The 23,069-nt window shown below is 43.7% G+C and overlaps 1 protein-coding gene across 2 annotated transcripts in view; it reads left to right on the top strand.

The window, feature by feature from the left end:
• GABBR2 (gamma-aminobutyric acid type B receptor subunit 2) overlaps positions 1–23,069 on the top strand; it is a 359,081-nt gene that overhangs the window by 159,473 nt on the left and 176,539 nt on the right. For both annotated transcript variants that reach the window (XM_060300705.1, XM_030829817.2), the window contains exon 4: positions 9,995–10,096. In XM_060300705.1, the coding sequence (XP_060156688.1) occupies positions 9,995–10,096 (102 nt within the window). The remainder of the gene's footprint in view (positions 1–9,994; positions 10,097–23,069) is intronic.

The raw sequence follows: 23,069 nt of genomic DNA on the forward strand, positions 1-23,069 counted from the left end.
TGGTGCTTGTGGTCAGCTCTGCGAACCAGCACAAACTCAGCAACCTGGACTCCTGAGCCCTCCACTGAGGCTCATGAGGCTGGTGGCCCCCACAGGGCCATGTCTCATGACACTGCCACTCATGGTCCCCTACTTGTTTTTTTTAATTTATTTTTGGCTGCATTGGGTCTTCATTGCTGCACGCGGGCTTTCTCTAGTTGCAGCAAGCGGGGGCTACTCTTCACTGCAGTGTGTGGGCTTCTCATTGCAGTGGCTTCTCTTGTTGCAGAGCAGGGGCTCTAGGCGTGTGGGCTTCAGTAGTTGTGGCACATGGGCTCAGTAGTTGTGGCTCGCGGGCTTAGTTGCTCCATGGCATGTGGGATCTTCCCGGACCAGGGCTCGTACCCGTGTCCCCTGCATTGGCAGGCGGATTCTTAACCACTGCCCAACAAGGAACCACCCCGCCCCAACCCCCCTCCCCCCCAACACACACTTGTTTTTCTGCTCTTGGTAACTCTGGGGAAGTGAGAAAAACCATTTTTCTTTGGGACAGACAAGTGGCCATTGAGTAGAGGGAAACCGGATTCCCTTCGGGAAAACTCAGCCTGTGATGTGAGGGTGTAAACAGGACAGTAAGCCTGGGCTTAAGCATGGGAATGTGGTTTGAACCAACAAATTGACAGGTCTCAGGAGGCCCCAGATGTGTTAGTTTCCTGGGGCTGCTGTAATAAGGCACCACAAACTGTGGCTGAAAGCAACAGAAATTCATTCTCTTACAGTTCTGGAGGCCAGGGTTCTGAAATCAAGGTATCAGCGAGGCCATGCTCTCTCTGAAAGGCTCTAAGGAGAGAATCCTTCCTTACCTCTTCCAGCTTCTGGTGGGTCCAGGTGTTCCTTGGCTTGTAGCCACATCACTCCTGTCTCTGCCTCTGTCTTCACGTTGCCTTCTCCCTTATGCCTCTGCGTCCCAAATCTCCCTCTGCCTTTCTCTTATAAGGACACTTATCACTGGATTTAGGGCCCATCCAGGTAATCCAGGATGATCCTTAAATTAATTACATCTACAAAGACCCTTTTTCTAAATAAGGTCACATCCATAGGTTCTGATGGTTAGGACTTGGACATACCTTTTTGGCGGTCACCACCTAACCCACTGACTCTGCAGTGTGAACATGCAAATATCACGGTGCCTGTGCAAGTATCACATATGAGCAGTAGATCTAATACATGTTCACTTATGTATTTACCCTTTTTTAAAAGTTTCAGTTATACTCAACTCCAACTATAGGTTAAAATTATTTGTAGAAATCTGAAAATTAGATGGCTCCATTTTCCAAAAGGAACAATTTTTTTCAACGAGTGCTCATCAGGTTTAGAAAGGTAGAAATATAACCACATGGATATGTTTCTCTGGGACTCAAACTGCATGCCTCATATCTTTGAAAAACTTCAGAGCTGCAGAGGACTGCTTTAGCAACTCTAAAATTCAAAAAGGCAAAGAGTGGGGGCAAATGGGATTTTGAAACTTAGTCTCCTAGAACCACAAACACTGGCGGTGGAAGAAAAATCCCCTCTCCAGCATCCCGACCAGCTTCTACTTGCACACCTCTGACGACAGGGAGCTCACTACCAAATTTGCCTACCCCATCACTAGAAAGTTCATTTTGGCTTTAAGCCAAAATCTGCTTTCCTGACCCATCTACCTATTGGCCCCACCTCCAACACAGGGGTGCCCAGAACCAGGTGCCCTCCATTCCACATGACAGCCCTTCAGTGTTTGAAGTCGGCCATCACTTCCTGCCTTGGTCTACTCTTCTCCAGGCTAATTTTTTAATTAGCTTAAATTAATGGTGGTTCCTGGGGAGCTCCAGCCCCAGTAAAAGTGACCTGAATTATTCAAAGATTTGAGTGTTTTAAATGCCTGTTTATCCTAATTAGCATCTTAACTACAGCAGTGCCCTCTGCCTCTAATGAGCCACATTTTAGCATGTTCCATATTTTAATGGATTTTCCTTGAATGAACCGTTTAATCAAGTGAAGACACATTTCATGAATGAATAGAAGTAAATCTATAATTATACTCTTTAGTCAGGTAAGAGGAGTGACATTTCAGCACAATCTAGGGCTATATATAGTAAGTGTATTTGAATGACAAAGTAGGTTACCTCGGCTTCCATAGGAGAGCTGGGAATTCGCTTTGCTCTCAAGTTCATTTCGTAACCTAATTAGAATTTTTGAAGAGTTGTAAAGTGCATATGGTGCAGACCTGGTTCGCCCCACGTTTACCTGGATCTCCGCCTTTCTGGATGATCCCTCAGCTGGCGCAGTGGCCTCCTTAGGGAAGGTGTCTGGGGAACTACTGGCCACAGAAGCCAAGTGTCCTGGGGTCTCTGATAGTCCCCGCAGCCTCGCCTCCACTTTGCATTTCACTTGCTCCATCAGAGCCTTCCCCACCTGGGACGTGTGGTCAGAATGTGAGAACTTACAGCTGTAATAATCCTCTGCTCCTCCTTTTCTTACTGTCTGTCTCTCCGTCATTCCCTTCTCCTTGCTTTCCTTCTCACCATTCTCCCTTCTGACATAGTCAGGATCTGCTCGTGGTGCTGGGGGCCAGGAGTAGAAGGATCTGGGGATTAAAGATGAGACATAACTGTTGATTGGGGTAGGAGAGAAGTCCCAGCTGTAAAGGAAGATGGTGCCCAGAACCTGGAGAAGGTAGGAGTAGGTGACTTCGGGGGCTTTTAGGAGGCTGGCAGCCTAGCTGTGAGCCTGGCAGTTCTGTGGCTTTTACCCCTTCATTTGTGGTTCTCAACTTTAGCTACATGTTGGAATCACCTGGAGACCTCTAAAAGTGCTGATGCCTGGGTCCTATCTTAGGGACTGTAATTGGTTTAGGATGCAGCCAGGGCATCAGTAGTTTTTAAAGACTCCCAGATGATCCTGCCATGCAGCTGCAGTCCACATCTTGAAAATACCTCATGAAAGACCCTGGCCATAGCACCCAGCTAAGTCATTCCCACAGTCCTGGTCCATGGAAACTGTGTGAGATAATAACTGTTTCTTGTTTTAAGCCACTAAGTTGTGGGATAACTTGTTACACAGCAATAGATGACTAATACAGATTATTAGTTGCCCCAAATATACCCCCAAGTGGGTCAGTTCATGTCACCTCCACCACCATCTCCTCATCCAGCCTCCAGAATCTCTCATGTGGATGGTTCTGTAGCTGCCTCAATGGCCTTCCTGTTCCCTCATGCACCTGCCCTCATTGGTCCCATAGCAGCCTGAGTCTTGGTTTTAAAACACAGTTCTAATCATGCAACCCTCTCCCTGGAACCTTGTGAAGGCTTCCCACTGTTCTTAGGCTCAAGACCAGAATCTTTCCTGTGAATTATGGGGCTCTCATGGTCTTCCCCTGTCCACCTCTTCTTTCTCATTTCATTCCAACAGCTTTCCCCCAGCCCCTGCCCATGCTGTGCTTCGGACCAGCGCAGCTCTTCTAGTTTTCCTACCAGCTCTCTCCCGCTGTAGGACCTTTGCAATGTGTTGCTCCTCAGCCTGGAATGCTTCTCTCTGCCCTACCTTCTGGCCTAGATCTGACTTCTCTATGTTAGCCTCTCCTGGAAGCATGCCCCTGAACTTGAGCACCTTGTCTTGTAGATACCAGGGTAATTATCTGATTAATGTCTCTCACCCCCTCTAGATAGAGACCCAAGAATGGATTTGCTCTCCATCAGAACCCTAGTATTATTTCACATGGTGCCTGGAACAGAAGAGATGTCAATATTATGAATGAATAAATGAATGAATGAATGAGAGAGACTGGGAAGAACAAACAGGGCCCCATTCTGGAATGACCAGGCACTAGGTAGCTGTTCAAAAATGGACTCAAGCCCAGAGGCCAGGGAGTGACTGGACAAGAGACAGAATTCCAGCCCCAGGAATGAAGCAGGAGCCCTGATTGAAAGCCTGAGGTCTAAGAAGGCCCTTTGCCAGGCTGGCAGGGGGCTGAAACCCCTGGCCTCCTGACCTCAGGCTCCTTACATTACCTTGCTGGAGAAAGGGAAGTTCCAAGGCTGAGGTGGGGGATCTCACCTCAGGGAGAGAGTTAATTGGCTGTAGGGGCAGGGAGTTAATTGGCCGTACCTGTGGGCAGCAGAAAGTTGCAGGGGGACAGGAGCCTGGCAGGGCATGCAGATGTGGTCCTCGGACCCCGAAGCAGGGACAGCATGGGTGGAAAGAACAGCCTGACCCACATGGCAGCTATTCAGGGTGGGACACATAATGCTGTTATTTCATAAGCCCAATCACTGGGTGATTTTCGGAGAGGGAGAATCATCTGGGCAGCTGGGGTGTGTGAGTGGAGAGGTGCAGCCTTCAGAGCAGGGAGGAGGCCTGCAGGTGGAGTGGCACTGTGACCTGCTCAGAGGTGGTGACAAGCCTCCCTGGTAGAACAGGGTGGACCCACATTATGCTTAAAATGGGTCACATGGACTCAGTTATGCTAAGCCAGAAAATTCTCCCGAATAGTCTGTTCACCTATACTCTTTGCCTAATTCCATTAGCTTCGTGTCTTTTCCTCTGATCCCCTTTTCCTTCTCCAGCCTGTCCGCTGCTCCCCCTACATCTCGCAGGACCAGCTGTGTATCCCCAATGCCGAGCCTGTGGATGGGGGCTGTGCACTCAGTTGGAGGAGCGAGGCCATTGTGATGCCTTCATTGGAGTGTCAAGTCCCTGTCAGTCACCTCTTCTCTTATAGCCCGTGAACCAGCTGGGAGGGAAAGTCATGTATAGACCCACTGGGCCCGCAGTTTAGACAGCTGATCTGACCTGACAGCATTTTCTGCCTCTCAGCCTGAGCAGGACGGTCCTCCCAGCTCTGAGCTTTCCCCCAAAGCCACTGATTCTGCCTGGCTCTTGACTTCTTTCAAGACATTGGACTTCCCTAGAGCTTGGAGTCTTAAGTGTTAAAATTCTTGGATTTGGATCTTTGATTCCCAAGGCTGCACTGGGAATTGGTGTCACCAATTGGTGTCACTCCTCACCACTCCTGAGGAGTCATTGGTGTCACCCCTTGTGACCTTTATACTCCCAACACCCCCGCCACCATGTCCATGGTCTTCTAAAGGGTTCTTGGTCCCTGTCATAGCCACACGTCTCTCCCCTGAGCCTGAGCCACTTTGTCACAATCCCTGATAAATGCACCAGAACTGAGCCCAGCACTCCAGGTGTGCTCTGAGGTGGGCAGACCAGAGGGTGATTGTCCACTCCACGTTCTAGATGTGATGCCTTTTTAAATGGGAATCCCGGTCCTGCTCACCCTTTCGGTACTTGCCTTACTCAGGTCAACACATTGCGGTCTCCTAATCAAGCAGAAAATATCCAAGCCATAGAAAGCATTTTTTCATACCATTATCAATGGTTTGCTTAAAACTTGTCCTGCCTTCTTTAGGACAGTGGTCCTCAAACTTGAACATATATCAGAATCACTTGGAGGGCTGACTAAAACACAGCTTGCTGGACCCCACCCCAGAGTGTCTGACCCAGTAGGTCTGAGGTGGGCCCGAGAATTTGCATTTCTAACAAGTTCCCTCAGGTGATGCTGGTGTTACTGGTCCAGGGGCCACACTTTGAGAACCACTGCTTTAGGGACACGCTTTCTGGTGTGACTTCGCATCCACGGTCCATACCAGTTCTTGGGGGAGAAAAATCAACAGTTGTTGCCTCCAAGCCTATTTTCGATTATTTATTCCTAGAGCTCTGACCCACTGGTTCTCCCTGGTGCCGAGTGAGTTGTGCTCCTTTCAGATTTACTCCGATGGCTGGGGCTGGGATTCATTGCTCCAGAAGCAGGGAGAGTTCTTCCCTTAGGCAATCTCAGCCCTGTGAGCTGGCCCTGAGGACCCAGCTTTTAAGGACTCAACCCTTCCTAATCTCCCTTCTAGCAGCACCCAGGGCCCCACTCATGGTCTTCCTCACTCCATTGGCAGCCCTGACCCTCCCTTCTAGGTGATGGGGCAACCTTCTCTGCCCCTTCCCTGCCCATCAGCACCCATCTCTCCCCCTTCCTCCCAGGATGGCCAGGGCCTTTCAGTAAATCAGACTCCTGATGGCTGCCTCCCTGGGCCCCATGTGCAGATTAGGCCCCAGTGGGACTCTGGCTATACTTGAGTGTGTGTGTATGTGTGAATGTATTTTATTTTCTTGAGAATTAAGTGTCACTCCTTTCCAGGAAGAACATATTTCTGCTTTTATAGTAGAGGTGAATAAAAAATAGGATTCAGTTTGCTGAAATGTGGTTTTTAGCAAGCTGATAAAAGATATTGGCCCTGTAAAACAGGAGATACCTTGCAGTACCAGAATGAAAAAAAAAAAAAAAGAGGTGTCTTTTTTCTAACTTACTTAATAATCTTTAACCAGTGCAATGAATGATCCTTCTAGCCACACGTGAGAGTGTGGATTTTTTTCCTTGTGAGGTAGTCAATTGCATTATTTCTTTAACATGCATTGGTTATTTTAAAACATCATTTATTACTGTTTCTTTCCATTTGCTTTCCCTAAAAAAGTCCATTAGAATAAATGCTCAAGCTGAGCAGACTTCTTTGTGCTGAAATTATGGTCACTGAGTGCCTAATGTCACCAACCATCTGTTCTGACCTGTTCTGGCTCATAAGCCTTAGGAACTGTCCACATCTGGCAGGATCCAGCAGAGCCAGCCTGGGACCATTCAGAGAGCACTGGCCTGGGAGTCACACCTCAGTTTCCTCATTTGTGAAATTAGGGGCAGAATAAGGTGACCTCTAGGGTGTTTTGGTTTTGTTTGTTTCGAGTTCTGACCGCCTATAAAATATTTTTTCTGCCGTTAATTATATACAGCTCTCATGCACACACTTACTCATAGATAGATACTCTAAGCCACTGACAGCCTTGATGCTGCATCTTATGCCTGGAAATGATCATTCCAGCTTTTAAGCAGCGTAAAGAACTTTAGAATTTCCAAAGCCATTCCGCATCCTCAGTGTTTTTGCTGGGCCCTCTAAGTTACATACTGTATTGCCCCCATTTTATAGGTGAAAAGACTGAGACTCAAGAGAGTTCGAGTAGTTTGGGTGGCATGGACGTGGAGAGCTGCGGCTCGACTGTGCATGCCTTGGTAGTCTGTGCATTGGCTGTGTTGCCTTCCAGCAGGGCCGAGTTTGCACATTTTCTGTGTTTAATAATTGTTGTTGCTCCACAGCACCCTCATGAAACACAAAACTAATAATGGAACCCCACCTGCATCCAAAAAGGATTTGAGGGACTTTCCTGGTGGTGCAGTGGTTGTGAACCTACCTGCCAATGCAGGGGACACGGGTTCGAGCCCTGGTCCAGGAAGATCCCACATGCCGCGGAGCAACTAAGCCCGTGTGCCACAGCTGCTGAGCCTGCGCTCTAGAGCCCACGAGCCACAACTACTGAGCCCGTGCACCACAACTACTGAAGCCCGCATGCCTAGAGCCCGTGCTCTGCAACAAGAGAAGCCACCGCAGTGAGAGGCCCGCGCGCTGCAATGAAGAGTAGCCCCTGTCACCGCAACTAGAGAAAGCCCACATGCAGCAACGAAGACCCAATGCAACCAAAAATAAATAAATAAATAAATAAATAAATAAAATTTATTTTTAAAAAAAAGCAAAAAGGATTTGACGCAGCAGAAATGAACTGTAATGGCAAAGCCAACTTGTTTTTCAAGCAACTAGCTCCCAATCTTCCATCAAAATAGAGATAAAAACTAAGGATGGACAAAGTTCACCCTGACTGCGGCAGTGTCATTGTTTTTACAAAACATTTATTGCAAAGTATTTCGAGCATTCAGAAAAGCACAGAACACCAAACACCCATGGACTAGCCACCCAGGATTAATGTGTTCACATTTTGCTCTATTTGTGTCATATTTCTTTTAAAGAAATGAAATACAGCAGTTCCCACTGAAACTCCCTTTGTTCCCCTTCTATGGTGGTGGCTTCCCAGTGACCATCCTGTGACATTCAGGGCCAAATTATTCAAAACGTTTTGATACATACATTGGGAGGATCCACCACTTGTTGAAACAAGAAGTGCTTTTTTTTTTTTATCATGGTAAAATGTACATAACATCAAATTTACCATTTTAACCATTTTAAAATTTACAGTGCAGAGGCATTAAGTACCTTCATATTGTTGTGCAAGAGGCACCACCAGCCATCTCCAGAACTTGCCATTATCCCAAACAGAAACTCTGTACCCATAACTCTTCATTCCCCCATCCCCCAGCCCCTAGGAGCTACTGTTCTCCTTTATGTTTCTATGAATTTGACTACTCTAGGTACCTCATCTAGGTGGAATCTTACAATATTTGTCCTTTCACATCTGACTTATTTCACTTAGCATAATGTCTTCAAGGTTCATCCATGTTGTAGCCATGTATCAAAATTTCATTCCTTTTTAAGGCGGAATAATATTCCATTGTATGTATAAACCACAACTTGTTTATCCATTCATCTGTTGATGGACATTTGGGTTGCTTCCACCTTTTGCTCTTGTGAATAATGCTGCTACGCACCTGAGTGTCCAAATATCTCTTTGAGACCCTGCTTTCAATTCTTTTGGGTATATACCCAGAAGTAGAATTGCTGGATCATATTACCATATGATGGGTAATTTTAACAGTGCACAAAAGCTCCAGTTTATCCCCATCCTCATCAACACTTGCTGGGTTTTGGTTTTTGATAATAGCCATCTTAATGCGTATGAACAAGAAGTGCTCTTAAAGATCATCTTCTCTTGAAGAGGAGGAGACTGAAGCCCTAAGAGGGAAAGGGTCACACAGAGAGGCCGAAGTCACAAGCAACTCAGTGCCAGAGCAAGACCTGGAACTTGGGTCCCAAAACTCCCACCTGGTTCTTTCTACTAAAACACACAGTCTCATTTCCATGGCTTTATGTCAGAGGGTATAGAGTCTGGACATGGGCCAGATACAGATTTCAAATTTATTTGTTTTGGTCCTAACTTTGTTTTTTAAAAAAAATTGAAAATAATATCAACACTTTAAAATGTGGGAGATCCTGTATTTTAAAAATCTAGGGACTTCCTTGGCCATCCAGTGGTTAAGATTCCATGCTTCCATTGCAGGAGGCACAGGTTCGAACCATGGTTGGGGAACTAAGATCCCACATACTGTGCAGCGTGGCAAAAAAATAAATAAAAATAAAAATCTGGATTTTTGATTTCACTCCCCCAAAATCGGAAGGTCTGGTGACTCTGGACCAGCATTCTGGCATAGCATGTTTGGAGCTGAGCAGCAAGTGCCATCTTTAGGTGAGGCATATAGTCACCAGTTTGCCACAGTCCCCACCACTCCCTAGTATCCTTCCACACAGGCTGCTTCACACATTGGCTAGTCGGTGTGAACACTGGAGTTTGCAGCTCTCTGCTTTCCAAGCACATAGATGTTAGTCATTCTGTGTGTCAGCAGACACATAGTTATGTTTAACATCTCAGGCTGATTCCATATCCCCTTACTCTCTCCTGTTTTACTTTGTCTATATGAATATCTCAGCTATTTCTTCACCCTAGAAATGAATTAATATTGCAAATAAATAATGCAAAATATAAATAAAGAAGTATTTGAATAGTCTGATTTGGAGACAGCGTGATGTACTTAACTAATCTGATTTGGAGATAGTATGAAACACCAGCATGAAACTCCAGAGACTTGGATGCTTGTCTTAATTCTTCCAGGAAATTCCTGGGCAACTTTAGTAAGCCCGTTCCCTGTCTGGCCTCCTTATGCCTCTGTGTCAAGTGTGGAGTGGGACTGGGAGATCTCCAAGGCCCCAGGGGGCACTCTAGTTTTTAATGAAGGTAAAACCTACTCCTTTTGTGTGTTGATGGAGAAAATCACCTTGCCCATTTGAGCCACTTCCCAGGACAACCCCTCTGAACTGGCCCTTCCTGTGGCCGCCAGCACACCCACCCTCTGCTTTCTCTTTGCTGGCAGGTGAGGAACGACCTGACCGGGGTTCTGTATGGTGAGGACATCGAGATTTCAGACACTGAGAGCTTCTCCAATGATCCCTGCACCAGTGTCAAAAAGCTTAAGGTAGGTGCAGCTGGCCACAGCCCAGAGGACAGACTGACCGCATGCTCCTGGGGTTCCCCAAATCCCCTGACTTTGAAGGAGTCTCGAATTCAGGCTGTTTCACTTTATCCTTGGCATCTGACATATGAGGAGAAGCTCTCAGAAGCTGGCTTCCCTTGGCTGTCCCCAGTGCTGGTTGTCCAGCACTGGCCAGAGGTCTGATTGCCAGGTGTACAGCCATGTGGAGCTTGCTGGGTGATTCTGTATCTCTCAACCCAGCCTGAGAGGCAACCAGGGCGCAATTATTATCATGTCCGTTGTGAAGAGACTCAGAGAGAGTAACTCTCTTGCCCAAACCCACAGCAAGGAAGTACTGTTGTTGGAACTGAAAGCTCAGGCTCCTGACCCCCTCCAGTGACACTCACTCCAGGAACAGAAGGGTCAACTAGATGTTTGCCCAGTTGTAAGTAGTTCCTAACTGTCATCTGTCCATTCATTTCCCAAACACCGTGTTTGTGCCAGACACTCTCCTGGGCTCCCAGACACCGTCAGACCTGCCAGTGTCCACAGGTCACTCAGAGCTGGTACGGAAGGCAGATACCTCTCAGGGGAACCAGGAACCGAGGGGCTGGGGAACAACGGGAGGAAGTGTTCCCCGGGGAGGATTCAGACAAGCCTCCACCACGCCATGGAGGATGGGCAGGAATGAGACCTGCAGGGTGAATATCCAAGGGCAGGACAGCCATGCTCACTGTGCACTTGGGGTCAGCAGGAATTCCTGGAGGCTGGAGTATCCGGGCGGGGCCGTGGGAAAGATGCTGAGGCCGAAAACAGAATTTGGAGCCAGTTTCCATGAGCCTTGGATGTTGAGCTAAGAAGTTTGGTCTTTTATCCTGAGGGCAGTGGGGAGCTGCTGGGGGATTATAAGAAGGTACAGACATAGTTAGAGCTGTCACCTTACTCTTCCATTCATCATGCCCACATTGAAAGTCTCCTGAGGCCCCAGATGCCAACTGCTGACATGTCCCTTCTCTCTTGGGCTGGTCCCAGGTTATACCAATCAGAGCAGGTGGCAGTTTAGAGCTCATGGAGCCCTCAGTTCACATATGGGGAGACTGAGACCCAGAGATGGGGAGCAAGGGAGTAGAGCACCAGTTGTTTGTCACCTGCTCAGGAGCAGATACCACATCTGCATTGACATTTCAGCCCTGGGAGCCTCTGCAGTTGAGGAAACCGTAGCTAGAGAGGGCCTGCTAGCAGCCTAGGTGTCTGGGGCTGGATCTGCCCAGCTCTTCCCCCACAGACGATTTGCTCTGAGGGTGGAGTCGGGCTGTGCAGAGGCCCAGAGGATCCAGAGGAGTGGAGTGCCTACTCTGCAGGGACTACTTGGGGTGGGGCTGGGGTGGACGGGGCTCTGGTGCTGCACTGACATTCTCCTGCCACACGCAGTGTCTCCCCAGGGTGGGCACTGGAAATAGCTTCCTGCACCTCAGAGACCCGGCAGAATTCTGTGGGCTTTAAAATTTTAAAGAGCCTTTATGTGTGGAGCAGATGCATTAGTTGAAAGTCTACAAGAAACTGGGGATGGATGGAACTGGGTGCTCTGCTCATCAGCCAACCAATTCCAACAGAAGCAGGAGTGATATGGACGCTGATGAAAACAGCAGCCGGCCTTTCCAGTGCATTGAGCAAGGGCCAGGGCCCCCTGCAGAGCCCTTGACCTTCACTTGCCCATTCAGCCCTCCCCAGAGCCCTGGGACAGAGAGAATTTTTGTATCCCCATTTCACATATGGGGAGCTTGAGCCTCAACGAGGTTAAGAACTCACCCCTAGTCACCCAGCTGGAAAGTGGTGCGTTGGAATTCAAACTCAGATCTGGGCAATGCCATGGTCCAGCTTCTCCACCACCCCACACAGCTGCGGTTCTGAGAAAGGATTCCAGCATCACATAAGCCCGGGAGAGCAGAGCCAAGGACAGCATGCTCAGGCTGTTGGCAAAGGATCCCCTCTGTGTGGAGTGCTCTTCCCCCAGAACCTGCATGGCTCCTTTTTGCATCATCTTCTAGTCTTTTCTCAGTTGTCCCCGTTTCCCAGAGGCTTTATTTAAAATTTAAATCCCTTCCCCTTGCACTCCCACCCCCCTCTTTCTGCTATTTTTCTCCATTTCACTGATGGACATCTGTATCAGTTTCCTGGGGCTGCCATAACAAAGTACCACAAACTAGGTGGCTTAAAACAACAGAAGTTTATTCTTTCACACCTTGAGGCCAGAAGTCCAAGGTCAAGATGTCAGCAAGGCTATGCTCTCTAGCAGCCTTGGGGACTCTTCCGTACCTTTCTGTAAGCTTCCAGTATCACTGGCAATCCTTGATGTTCCTTGGCTTGTGGCTGTATAACTCCAGTCTTTGCCTTCACTGACATTTCCCCCTTTTCTCTTAACATCATCTTATTAGGACACTAGTCATGTGGGATTAAGAGCCTACCCTACTCCAATATGACCTTATCTTAACTAATTTCATCTACAACAACCCTGTTTTCAAATGAAGTCACATTCTGAGGTATTAGGAGTTAGGATTTCTACATATCTTTGGGAGATACAGATCAACCCATGATAATATCTGACCTCCTATTCATTTTACCCAGTTGTTTTGTCATCTGTCTCCTCCCACTAGGATGTAAGCTCTAGGAGGCAGCAGTTTCTCTCTGTCTTGGTCACTGTTTTATTCCCCAGCACCTGGAACCAAACCTAATTTGCTCAACACATTTGCTGAGTGTGTGTAAACAAAATACCAAGTCTGGACAGACAAAGCTAACAGAGAACACAAGGCTAAAACACTCAGGAACAAAGAAAAGTAACTTCTGGAAAGCTTAGAGAAAAAGCAGATCTCTGGTTTGCTGTGGGATAAGATAGAGAAGGAAGTACAGAGGACAAGGAAGAAAACTAAATAGCAACTAGCAGAATTAAAATCCGCATTGGAGGTAGAGAGCAGAGTTAATGCCAAGGAAACTAGAACTCTTGAATTGCTTTGCCAGAATTCAGAGGAAATGGTCAAAGAGATCAGTCTAATGAGAGGAAAGATGAGTTATGGACACTGGAGTAGGGAGATCCTAAGGGAAAACTGGGACAAATGAAACAGAATCAAAATCAAAACCAAAACAGGAATCTCAGTATCAACAAGCACAACTACCACCCAGATCTTGGTTTCTAATACCATTCTCCTTGAAAAGGAACCAGGGCTCCTTGGAGAAATGCCCGACTCTAGGACTGGGACAGGAAACATACAAGATGATCCTGGAGCATCTTGTAGTGCCAGAAAGTTAAGGACGTGCTCAAACCACATCAACAGCACACACTGATGGAGGTGTGTCAGAAGAGTACAGCAGCCAACTGAAAGAGCCACTGAAAGAGCTCCCAATGGCCAAAGCTGGGACATTTGAGCAATAAAATAAAAGTGGTATTGGATTCTAAGCCAAAGTATAAAACAGATACCCATGATTGAGTAAGTAAATGAGAGAGAATAGACAAATCTCCTATGCCAAAGGATTCCCAATAATTTATGTAGATATTTCAGGCCCAAGGAGGTAGAGCAGAACTACCCACTTGTTAAGTGACTTCCTTCCAAAGAGCACAGGATGAAAAGGGGGGAAAAGAAGAGTAACTTTAGAGTGGAAGAATCTGACAACTGCCTCAACCAGGTGACGAAGGTCAGCATCAACAGTGATAAGTCATGTTGATAGTATGTACATTTGATATGATGTGGTGAGAAGGGCACTTTACCTCTGTGTTCTTCCTCCCCAAAACCTATAACTCCAGTCTAACCATGAGAAAAACATTAGGTAAATTCTAGTTGCAGGCCATCCTGCAAAATACCTGACCAATGCTCCTCAAAACTGTCTAGGTCTTCAAAACTAAGGAATGTCTAAGCCAAAAGTAGCCTACAGATACATGACAATGATATATAATGTGGTATCCTGAATGGGACCCAGGAATAGAAAAAGGACACTAGAGAAAAGAACTAAGGGTATCTGAATAAAGTATAAGCTTTAGTTAATAATGAATTGATATTGATTCATTATTTATAACAAATGTACTATATAAACGTAAGATGTTAATAACAGGGGAAACTGGGAGAGGACATATGGGAACTCTATATACTCTCTTTGTGATTTTTCCATAAATCTAAAACTATTCTCAAATAAGAAGTTTACTTAAAAAAAAAATAGGTGACAAACTTAAGTGGGCTCAAGAGAGATCTACTAGATTGGACCATACAAAATTGCCGATATATAACCATTTTGAAATTACAAAGTCAACAGTTTCATAAGGAAATGCTCAGACTGTATGTGCAGTCTAGCTGGCCTTTCTGCATTCTAGCAGAATTGGTGAATAGAGAGTAATACCCAGACACATTTTGTCAGAAGTTTTGAAATACAAACAGAAAGGGGAAAATCTACAAGTATCTAGCCCAGAAAAAAACAGATTTCCCACAAAGGTGCAAAACCAGGCCACCTCGACTCCCTTGCAGCATTCAATCCCAGAGATGATGGAGCAGCTGGGAGACATTCTCCGACGTGTGAGACTCACATGATGTACTACTAGCCAGTGCCCTTCTTGAAGTTAATCTTTGAAGTCCTTTATCAGCCTGCCGAGAACGATAGCAAACTTTATAGCTGAGGTCATGACAGAAGCAGGTGAGCAGGGATCACAAAAGCCCGTGGAGAGAGAGCTAAGTAGTCGTTATAAAAAGTTGTTATAAAAGTGTATGCAGATACAGAAATTCATTTTGAAAGCAAACGTGCATATACATGCAATGCAAATAGATACTGTAATAACAGTAATTGAAATATAAAAACCCAAATTCCATTAACAGAGCCAAAGAAGTGAGTAAAAAAAAAATTGGGTGCTAAACTCCTGGTCTTAAGTAGGAAAGGGACTCAAAAGAGACTATTTTGCTTATGAGTTTCATAATTAGAAAAATATAAGTTAAAAAAGGCTTTGAATAACTTAACAGTAAATATGCTATAACACAAACAGAGCCTGAAGCTCCTGAAACATGGAAGATAAAAGCAAAGAAAATCTAGTCCACATATCAAAAAACAGAAAGCAAATATGAAAACCAGAAAGTATAAACTAAAACTGCAGACCAAATATAGTCATTCTGACCATAAATTCAAATAGGTCAAACTCCCTATGAAGAGGCAAAGACTTTCAGATTGTGTTTTGAAGAACTAACTGTAGTTATATTTACAACACGGTGACACAGAAAGGTCAAAGGTAAAAGTCAGGGAAAAGTATACCAAGCAAACCAAACTGCAGCAAGGATCCAGTGTTCACATTACAATAAAGAGAATTCAAGGTACAGGTGTTAAACAAGATTAAGGAAGTCGTTTTCTATAGATAAGGGTACAATTCTCTCTGAGAATAGCACACTCTTGGACCATTATTGCTATAAATTACATCTCACTGAAATATATAAAGAAAATCCTGTTAAAATACAAAGGAGAATTGACACAAACACAATAGTATTGGGAGCCACAGCGTCTGTCTCGCAGTCTTGGACAGATCAGCCAGGCAAAAATAAGCAAGAACATAGAGGAACTGAATAATGGAATTAATCAGGCTGATTTAGCAGATATGTATCAAAGTTTGTCTAAAAGAAAGTCAGGAATAAAACCATCTCTGTGTGATGAAGACCCCAGGCCTTTAAGCTCACTCTGGTCCTGTTTCAGTCAGGGGCCTTTAATGTTAACTGTTGCCAGTCTGGGCTGGGAGGCCATCCTTCGAAGAGCCCTGGATATTCCCATGGTGCCCACACTGAAGCACCAGGCTTTATGGGGGTGAGCGCCAGGCTCGAGACGTGCGCCTCTGATCATTTTGAAACCACAGAATGCATTCCAGGCCTTAGTAGAGCATAGGTTCTTCTGTCTAGGCATAGAAAGAATTCAACAAGAGGCAGAATGACAGGTAAGGAAAGAGTTTATTAGTATAGAGCACTGTGAGAGATACAAACAGGAAGGCAAGGGAGTGCCATGCCGAGAACTTAGTGGCCAAGGTTTTATAATCAAAGGAAAAGTGGGGAGGTGAACAAGGCCCCCATCTTCCTCATTCTTGAGTAGACGTCAAGCTTCCATCATCACGTTCCTCCTCCACGTCAGGTAAGGGAGTTTTCTTGTCCTACATGGTCAAACTGGGACTGTCGTGGTGCTATGAAAATGAGCAAAAAGGCGGTAAAATATACTAAACTATGGTAGATTATCTCAGGTTTCAGTATAATGTCATCTTTTCCCTATATATATATATATTTAACATTTTTATTGGAGTATAATTGCTTTACAATGGTGTGTTACTTTCTGCTTTATAACAAAGTGAATCAGCTATACATATACATACATCCCCATATCTCCTCCCTCTTGCGTCTCCCTCCCACCCCCACAATCCCACCCCTCTAGGTGGTCGCAAAGCACTGAGCTGATCTCCCTGTGCTATGTGACTGCTTCCCATTAGCTATCAGTTTTACATTTGGCAGTGTATATATGTCCATGCCACTCTCTCACTTCATCCCAGCTCCCCGTGTCCTCAAGTCCATTTTCTACCTCTGCGTCTTTATTCCTGTCCTGCTCCTAGGTTGTTCAGAACGATTTTTTTTTTTTTAGATTCCATATATATGTGTTAGCATACAGTATTCGTTTTTCCCTTTCTGACTTACTTCACTCTGTATGACAGTCTCTAGGTCCATCCACCTCACTACAAATAACTCCATTTCGCTTCTTTTTATGGCTGAGTAATATTCCATTGTATATACGTGCCACATCTTCTTTATCCATTCATCTGTCGATGGACACTTAGGTTGTTTCCATGTCCTGGCTATTGTAAATAGTGCTGAAGTGAACATTGTGGTACATGTCTCTTTTTGAATTATGGTTTTCTCAGGATATATGCCCAGTAGTGGGATTGCTGGGTCGTATGGTAGTTCTATTTTTAGTTTTTTAAGGAACCTTCATACTGTTCTCCATAGTGGCTATATCAATTTACATTCCCACCAACAGTGCAAGAGGGTTCTCTTTTCTCCACACCCTCTCCAGCATTTATTGTTTGTAGATTTTTTGATGATGGCCATTTTGACTGGTGTGAGGTGATACCTCATTGTAGTTTTGATTTGTATTTCTCTAATGATTAGTGATGTTGAGCATCCTTTCATGTGTTTGTTGGCAGTCTGTTTATCTTCTTTGGAGAAATGTCTATTTAGGTCTTCTGCCCATTTTTGGACTGGGTTGTTTGTTTTTTTCATATTGAGCTGCATGAGCTGCTTGTAAATTTGGGGGATTAATCCTTTGTCAGTTACTTTATTTGCAAATATTTTCTCCCATTCTGAGGGTTGTCTTTTTGTCTTGTTTATGTTTTCCTGTGCTGTGCAAAAGCTTTTAAGTTTCATTAGGTGCCATACGTTTATTTTTGTTATTATTTCCATTTCTCTAGGAGGTGGATCAAAAAGGATCGTGTCGTGATTTATGTCATAGAGTGTTCTGCCTATGTTTTCCTCCAAGAGTTTTATAGTGTCTGGCCTTACATTTAGGTCTTTAACCCATTTTGAGTTTATTTTTCTGTATGATGTTAGGGAGTGTTCTAATTTCATTCTTTTACATGTAGCTGTCCAGTTTACCCAGCACGACTTATTGAAGAGGCTGTCTTTTCTCCATTGTATATTCTTGCCTCCGTTATCAAAAATAAGGTGACCATATGTGCATGGGTTTATCTCTGGGCTTTCTGTCCTGTTCCATAGATCTATATTTCTGTTTTTGTGCCAGTACCATACTGTTTAGATTACTGTAGCTTTGTAGTATAGTCTGAATCCAGGAGCCTGATTCCTCCAGCTCCATTTTTCTTTGTCAAGATTGCTTTGGCTATTCGGGGTCTTTTATGTTTCCATACAAATTGTGAAATTTTTTATTCTAGTTCTGAGAAAAATGCCATTGGTAGTTTCATAGGGATTGCATTGAATCTGTAGATTGCTTTGGGTAGCAGAGTCATTTTCACAATGTTGATTCTTCCAATCCAAGAACATGGTATATCTCTCCATCTGTTTGTATCATCTTTAATTTCTTTCATCAGTGTCTTATACTTTTCTGCATACAGGTCTTTTGTCTCCTTAGGTAGGTTTATTCCGAGGTATTTTATTCTTTTTGTTGCAATGCTAAATGGGAGTGTTTCCTTAATTTCTCATTCAGATTTTTCATCATTAGTGTATAGGAATGCAAGAGATTTCTGTGCATTAATTTTGTATCCTGCTACTTTGCCAAATTCATTGATTAGCTCTAGTAGTTTTCTGGTAGCATCTTTAGGATTCTCTATGTATAGAATCATGTCATCTGCAAACAGTGACAACTTTACTTCTTCTTTTCCAATTTGGATCCCTTTTATTTCTTTTTCTTCTCTGATTGCTGTGGCTAAAACTTCCAAAACTATGTTGAATAAGAGTGGTAACAGTGGACAACTTAGTCTTGTTCCTGATCTTAGAGGAAATGGTTTCAGTTTTTCACCGTTGAGAAAGATTTTGGCTCTGGGTTGGTCATATATAGCCTTTACTATGTTGAGGTAAGTTCCCTCTATGCCTACTTTCTGGAGGGTTTTTATCATAAATGGGTATTGAATCTTGTTGAAAGCTTTTTCTGTATCTATTGAGATTATCAGATGGTTTTTCTCCTTTAATTTGTTGATGTGGTGTATCACATTGATTGATTTGCATATATTGAAGAATCCTTGGATTCCTCAGATAAACCACACTTAGTCATGGTGTGTGATCCTTTTAATGTGCTGTTGGATTCTGTTTGCTAGTATTGTGTTGAGGATTTTTGCTTCTATGTTCATCAGTGATATTGGCCTGTAGTTTTCTTTCTTTGTGATCTTTGTATGGTTTTGTATGAGGGTGATGGTGGCCTCATAGAATGAGTTTGGGAGTGTTCCTCGCTCTGCTATATTTTGGAAGAGTTTGAGAAGGATAGGTGTTAGCTCTTCTCAAATGTTTGATAGAATTCGACTGTGAAGCCATCTGGTCCTGCGCTTTTGTTTGTTGGAAGATTTTTAATCACAGTTTCAATTTCAGTGCTTATGATTGGTCTATTTATATTTTCTATTTCTTCCTGGTTCAGTCTCAGAAGGTTGTGCTTTTCTAAGAATTTGTCCATTTCTTCCAGGTTGTCCATTTTTTTGGCATATAGTTGCTTGTAGTAATCTCTCACAATCCTTTGTATTTCTGCAGTGTCAGTTGTTACTTTTCCTTTTTCATTTCTAATTCTATAGATTTGAGTCTTCTCCCTTTTTTTCTTGATGAGTCTGCCTAGTGGTTTATCAATTGTTTTTTTCTTATCAAAGAACCGGCTTTTAGTTTTACTGATCTTAGCTATTGTTTCCTTCATTTCTTTTTCATTTATTTCTGATCTGATCTTTATGCTTTCTTTCCTTCTGCTAAGTTTGGGGTTTTTTTGTTCTTCTTTCTCTAATTGTTTTAGGTGTAAGTTTAGGTTGTTTATTTGAGATGTTTCTTGTTTCTTGAGGTAGGATTGTATTGCTATAAACTTCCCTGTTAGAACTGCTTTTGCTGCATCCCATAGGTTTTGGGTCATTGTGTTTTCATTGTCATTTGTTTCTAGGTATTTTTTGATTTCCTCTTTGATTTCTTCAGTGGTCTCTTGGTTATTTAGTAGTGTGTTGTTTAGCCTCCATGTGTTTGTACTTTTTACAGATTTTTTTCTGTAATTGATATCTAGCCTCATAGGGTTGTGGTTGCAAAAGATATGTGTTACAATTTCAATTTTCTTAAATTTACCAAGGCTTGATTTGTGTCCCAAGATATGATCTATCCTGGAGAATGTTCTGTGAGCACTTGAGAAGAGGGTGTATTCTGTTGGTTTTGGATGGAATGTCCTATAAATATCAATTAAGTCCATCTTATTTAATGTATCATTTAAAGCTTGTGTTTCCTTATTTATTTTCATTTTGGATGATCTGTCCATTGGTGAAAGTGGATTGTGAAAGTCCCCTACTGTGATTGTGTTGCTGTCGATTTCCTCTTTTATGGCTGTTACCATTTGCCTTATGTATTAGGTGCTCCTATGTTGGGTGCCTAAATATTTACAATTGTTATCTTCTTCTTGGATTGATCCCTTGATCATTATGTAGTGTCCTTCTTTGTCTCTTGTAATCGTCTTTATTTTAAAGTCTATTTTGTCTGATATGAGAATTGCTACTCCAGCATTGTTTTGATTTCATTTCCATAGAATATCATTTTCCATCTCCTCACTTTTAGTCTGTATGTGTCCCTAGGTCTGAAGTGGGTCTCTTGTAGGCAGCATAAATACAGGTCATGTTTTTGTATCCATTCCGCCAGTCTATGTCTTTTGGTTGGAGCATTTAATCCATTTACATTTAAGGTAGTTATTGATAATGTATGTTCCTGTTACCATTTTCTTAATTGTTTAGGGGTTTGTTATTGTAGGTCTTTTCCTTCTCCTGTGTTTCCTGCCTAGAGAAGTTCCTTTAGCATTTGTAAAGCTGGTTTGGTGGTGCTGAATTCTCTTAGCTTTTGCTTGTCTGTAAAGGTTTTAATTTCTCCGTTGAATCTGAATGAGATCCTTGCTGGGTAGAGTAATCTTGGTTGTAGATTTTTCCCCTTCATCAGTTTAAATATGACCTGCCACTCCCTTCTGGCTTGCAAAGTTTCTGCTGAAAGTCAGCTGTTCACCTTATGGGGATTCCCTTGTATGTTATTTGTTGTTTTTCCCTTGCTGCTTTTAATATTTTTTCTTTGTATTTAATTTTTGATAGTTTGATTAATATGTGTCTTGGTGTTTTCTCCTTGTTTTATCCTGTAGGGACTCTCTGTGCTTCCTGGACTTGACTATTTCCTTTCCCATATTAGGGAAGTTTTCAAGTATAATGTCTTCAGATATTTTCTCAGTCCCTTTCTTTTTCTCTTCTCCTTCTGGGACCCCTATAATTCTAATGTTGGTGCGTTTAATGTTGTCCCAGACGTCTCTGAAACTGTCCTCAATTCTTTTCATTCTTTTTTCTTTATTCAGCTCTATGGTAGTTATTTCCACTATTTTATCTTCCAGGTCACTTATCCGTTCTTCTGCCTCAGTTATTCTGCTATTGATTCCTTCTAGAGAATTTTTAATTTCATTTATTGTGTTGTTATCATTGTTTGTTTGCTCTTTAGTTCTTCTAGGTCCTTGTTAAACATTTCTTGTATTTTCTCCATGCTATTTCCACAATTTTGGATCATCTTTACTATCATTACTCTGAATTCTTTTTCAGGTAGACTGCCTATTTCCTCTTCATTTGTTTGGTCTTGTGGATTTTTGTCTTCCTCCTTCATCTGCTGTGTGTTTCTCTGTCTTCTCATTTTGCTTAACTTACTGTGTTTGGGGTCTCCTTTTCGCTGGCTGCAGGTTCGTAGTTCCCTTTGTTTTTGGTGTCTGCCCCCAGTGGCTAAGGTTGGTTCAGTGGGTTGTGTAGGCTTTCTAGTATAGGGGACTGGTGCCTGTGTTCTAGTGGATGAGGCTGGATCTTGTCTTTCTGGTGGGCAGGACCACGTCTGGTGGTGCGTTTTGGGGTGTCTGTGACCTTATTATGATTTTAGGCAGCCTCTCTGCTACTGGGGGGTGTTGTGTTCCTGTCTTGCTAGTTGTTTGACATGGGGTGTCCAGCACTGTAGCTTGCTGGTCGTTGAGTGGAGCTGGGTCTTGGCATTGAGATGGAGATCTCTGGGAGAGCTTTTGCCATTTGATATTATGTGGAGCCGGGAGGTCTCTGGTGGTCCAGTGTCCTGAACTCGGCTCTCCCACCTCAGAGGCACAGGCCTGACACCCGTCTGGAGCACCCAGACCCTGTTAGCCACATGGCTGTGCCAAGCCAGACTCTGGTCCAACATTGCCTATATTTTTGTTTTTAGTGTGCACAGAGGAGCATGTCCTAGGAGTCATTAAATTACTGACCTCCCTGGGCAGGATGTAGGTCTCATTCCACCATTGTTTTATTGTTTTGGGGCATGTCTCATGCTTCTATTGCATGGTTTTGTTGCTAGGCAAGCCTGCTTCCTTGAGTGATTATTCACTTACAGGGGTCCCCCATACTTTTTTCTTTTACTCATGATCCCTTAGTGGGATTAACTATTTAATCATTTGCTTTGTCCCTTTACTCTGTCCCTGTCAATTTCAGTTGCTTTATTGGTCTTCTGTGGAGCAGCCCCCAAGCCATCATTCAGGATTCAGACTCCAGGAAAATCTCCCTATTTTATAAGTCAGCTGATTAGCAACCTTAATTCCATCTGCAATGTTAATTCCCCCTTGCTATGTCACACAGCATATTCACAGGTTCCAGGGATTAGAACATGGACATCTTTGGGGAGCCATTATTCTATTACAGGAAGACCACAAAGATAGGTCTTGAGGGGAACTGTTCCCCACTTTGCTTCATGGGAAAGTCCTAGTGGGAATTACCTGCCCCCCCACGGGCCAGGAATCCAGCCTGACTGCCTGAACCTGAGGTTCATACCAGCACCCCAAGGGGATGCAAAGCTACAGGATAAATGTAGTGCATCTTCCCAGCAGGCCAGTTTTGCTCAGAGACATGGGAAGAAAAAGCATTATTTTTATCTTAAGATAAACATAGATATGTTATTGGAAGGCTAAATATACATGAATTTTCAAGATAAAATAATAAACTTTAAAGAAATGCCATGCTTTGCCAGTGGGCTGCTATGGGCTGTACTGTTTTTCACTCCCGTCCTTAAGAGTATATGTCTCCTGCTTCTCTGCTTTTAGGGACACTTCTGGAGAAGAAAAAAAAAAAGTCTAAGAAAGACTAATTTTAGCTAAATAAAAGAGAATACTCATTCTGGGTGTGGAATCAGTCTGTCAGAGCCAAGAGGGACTTTGGAAAACATCTTTGCTAACCCTCTCAGGCTTACCCCAGGTCTCACGACCAAAGTGGGGG

Source organism: Globicephala melas, chromosome 6 (genome assembly GCF_963455315.2).
Source record: "Globicephala melas chromosome 6, mGloMel1.2, whole genome shotgun sequence".
NCBI classification, from domain to species: domain Eukaryota; kingdom Metazoa; phylum Chordata; class Mammalia; order Artiodactyla; family Delphinidae; genus Globicephala; species Globicephala melas.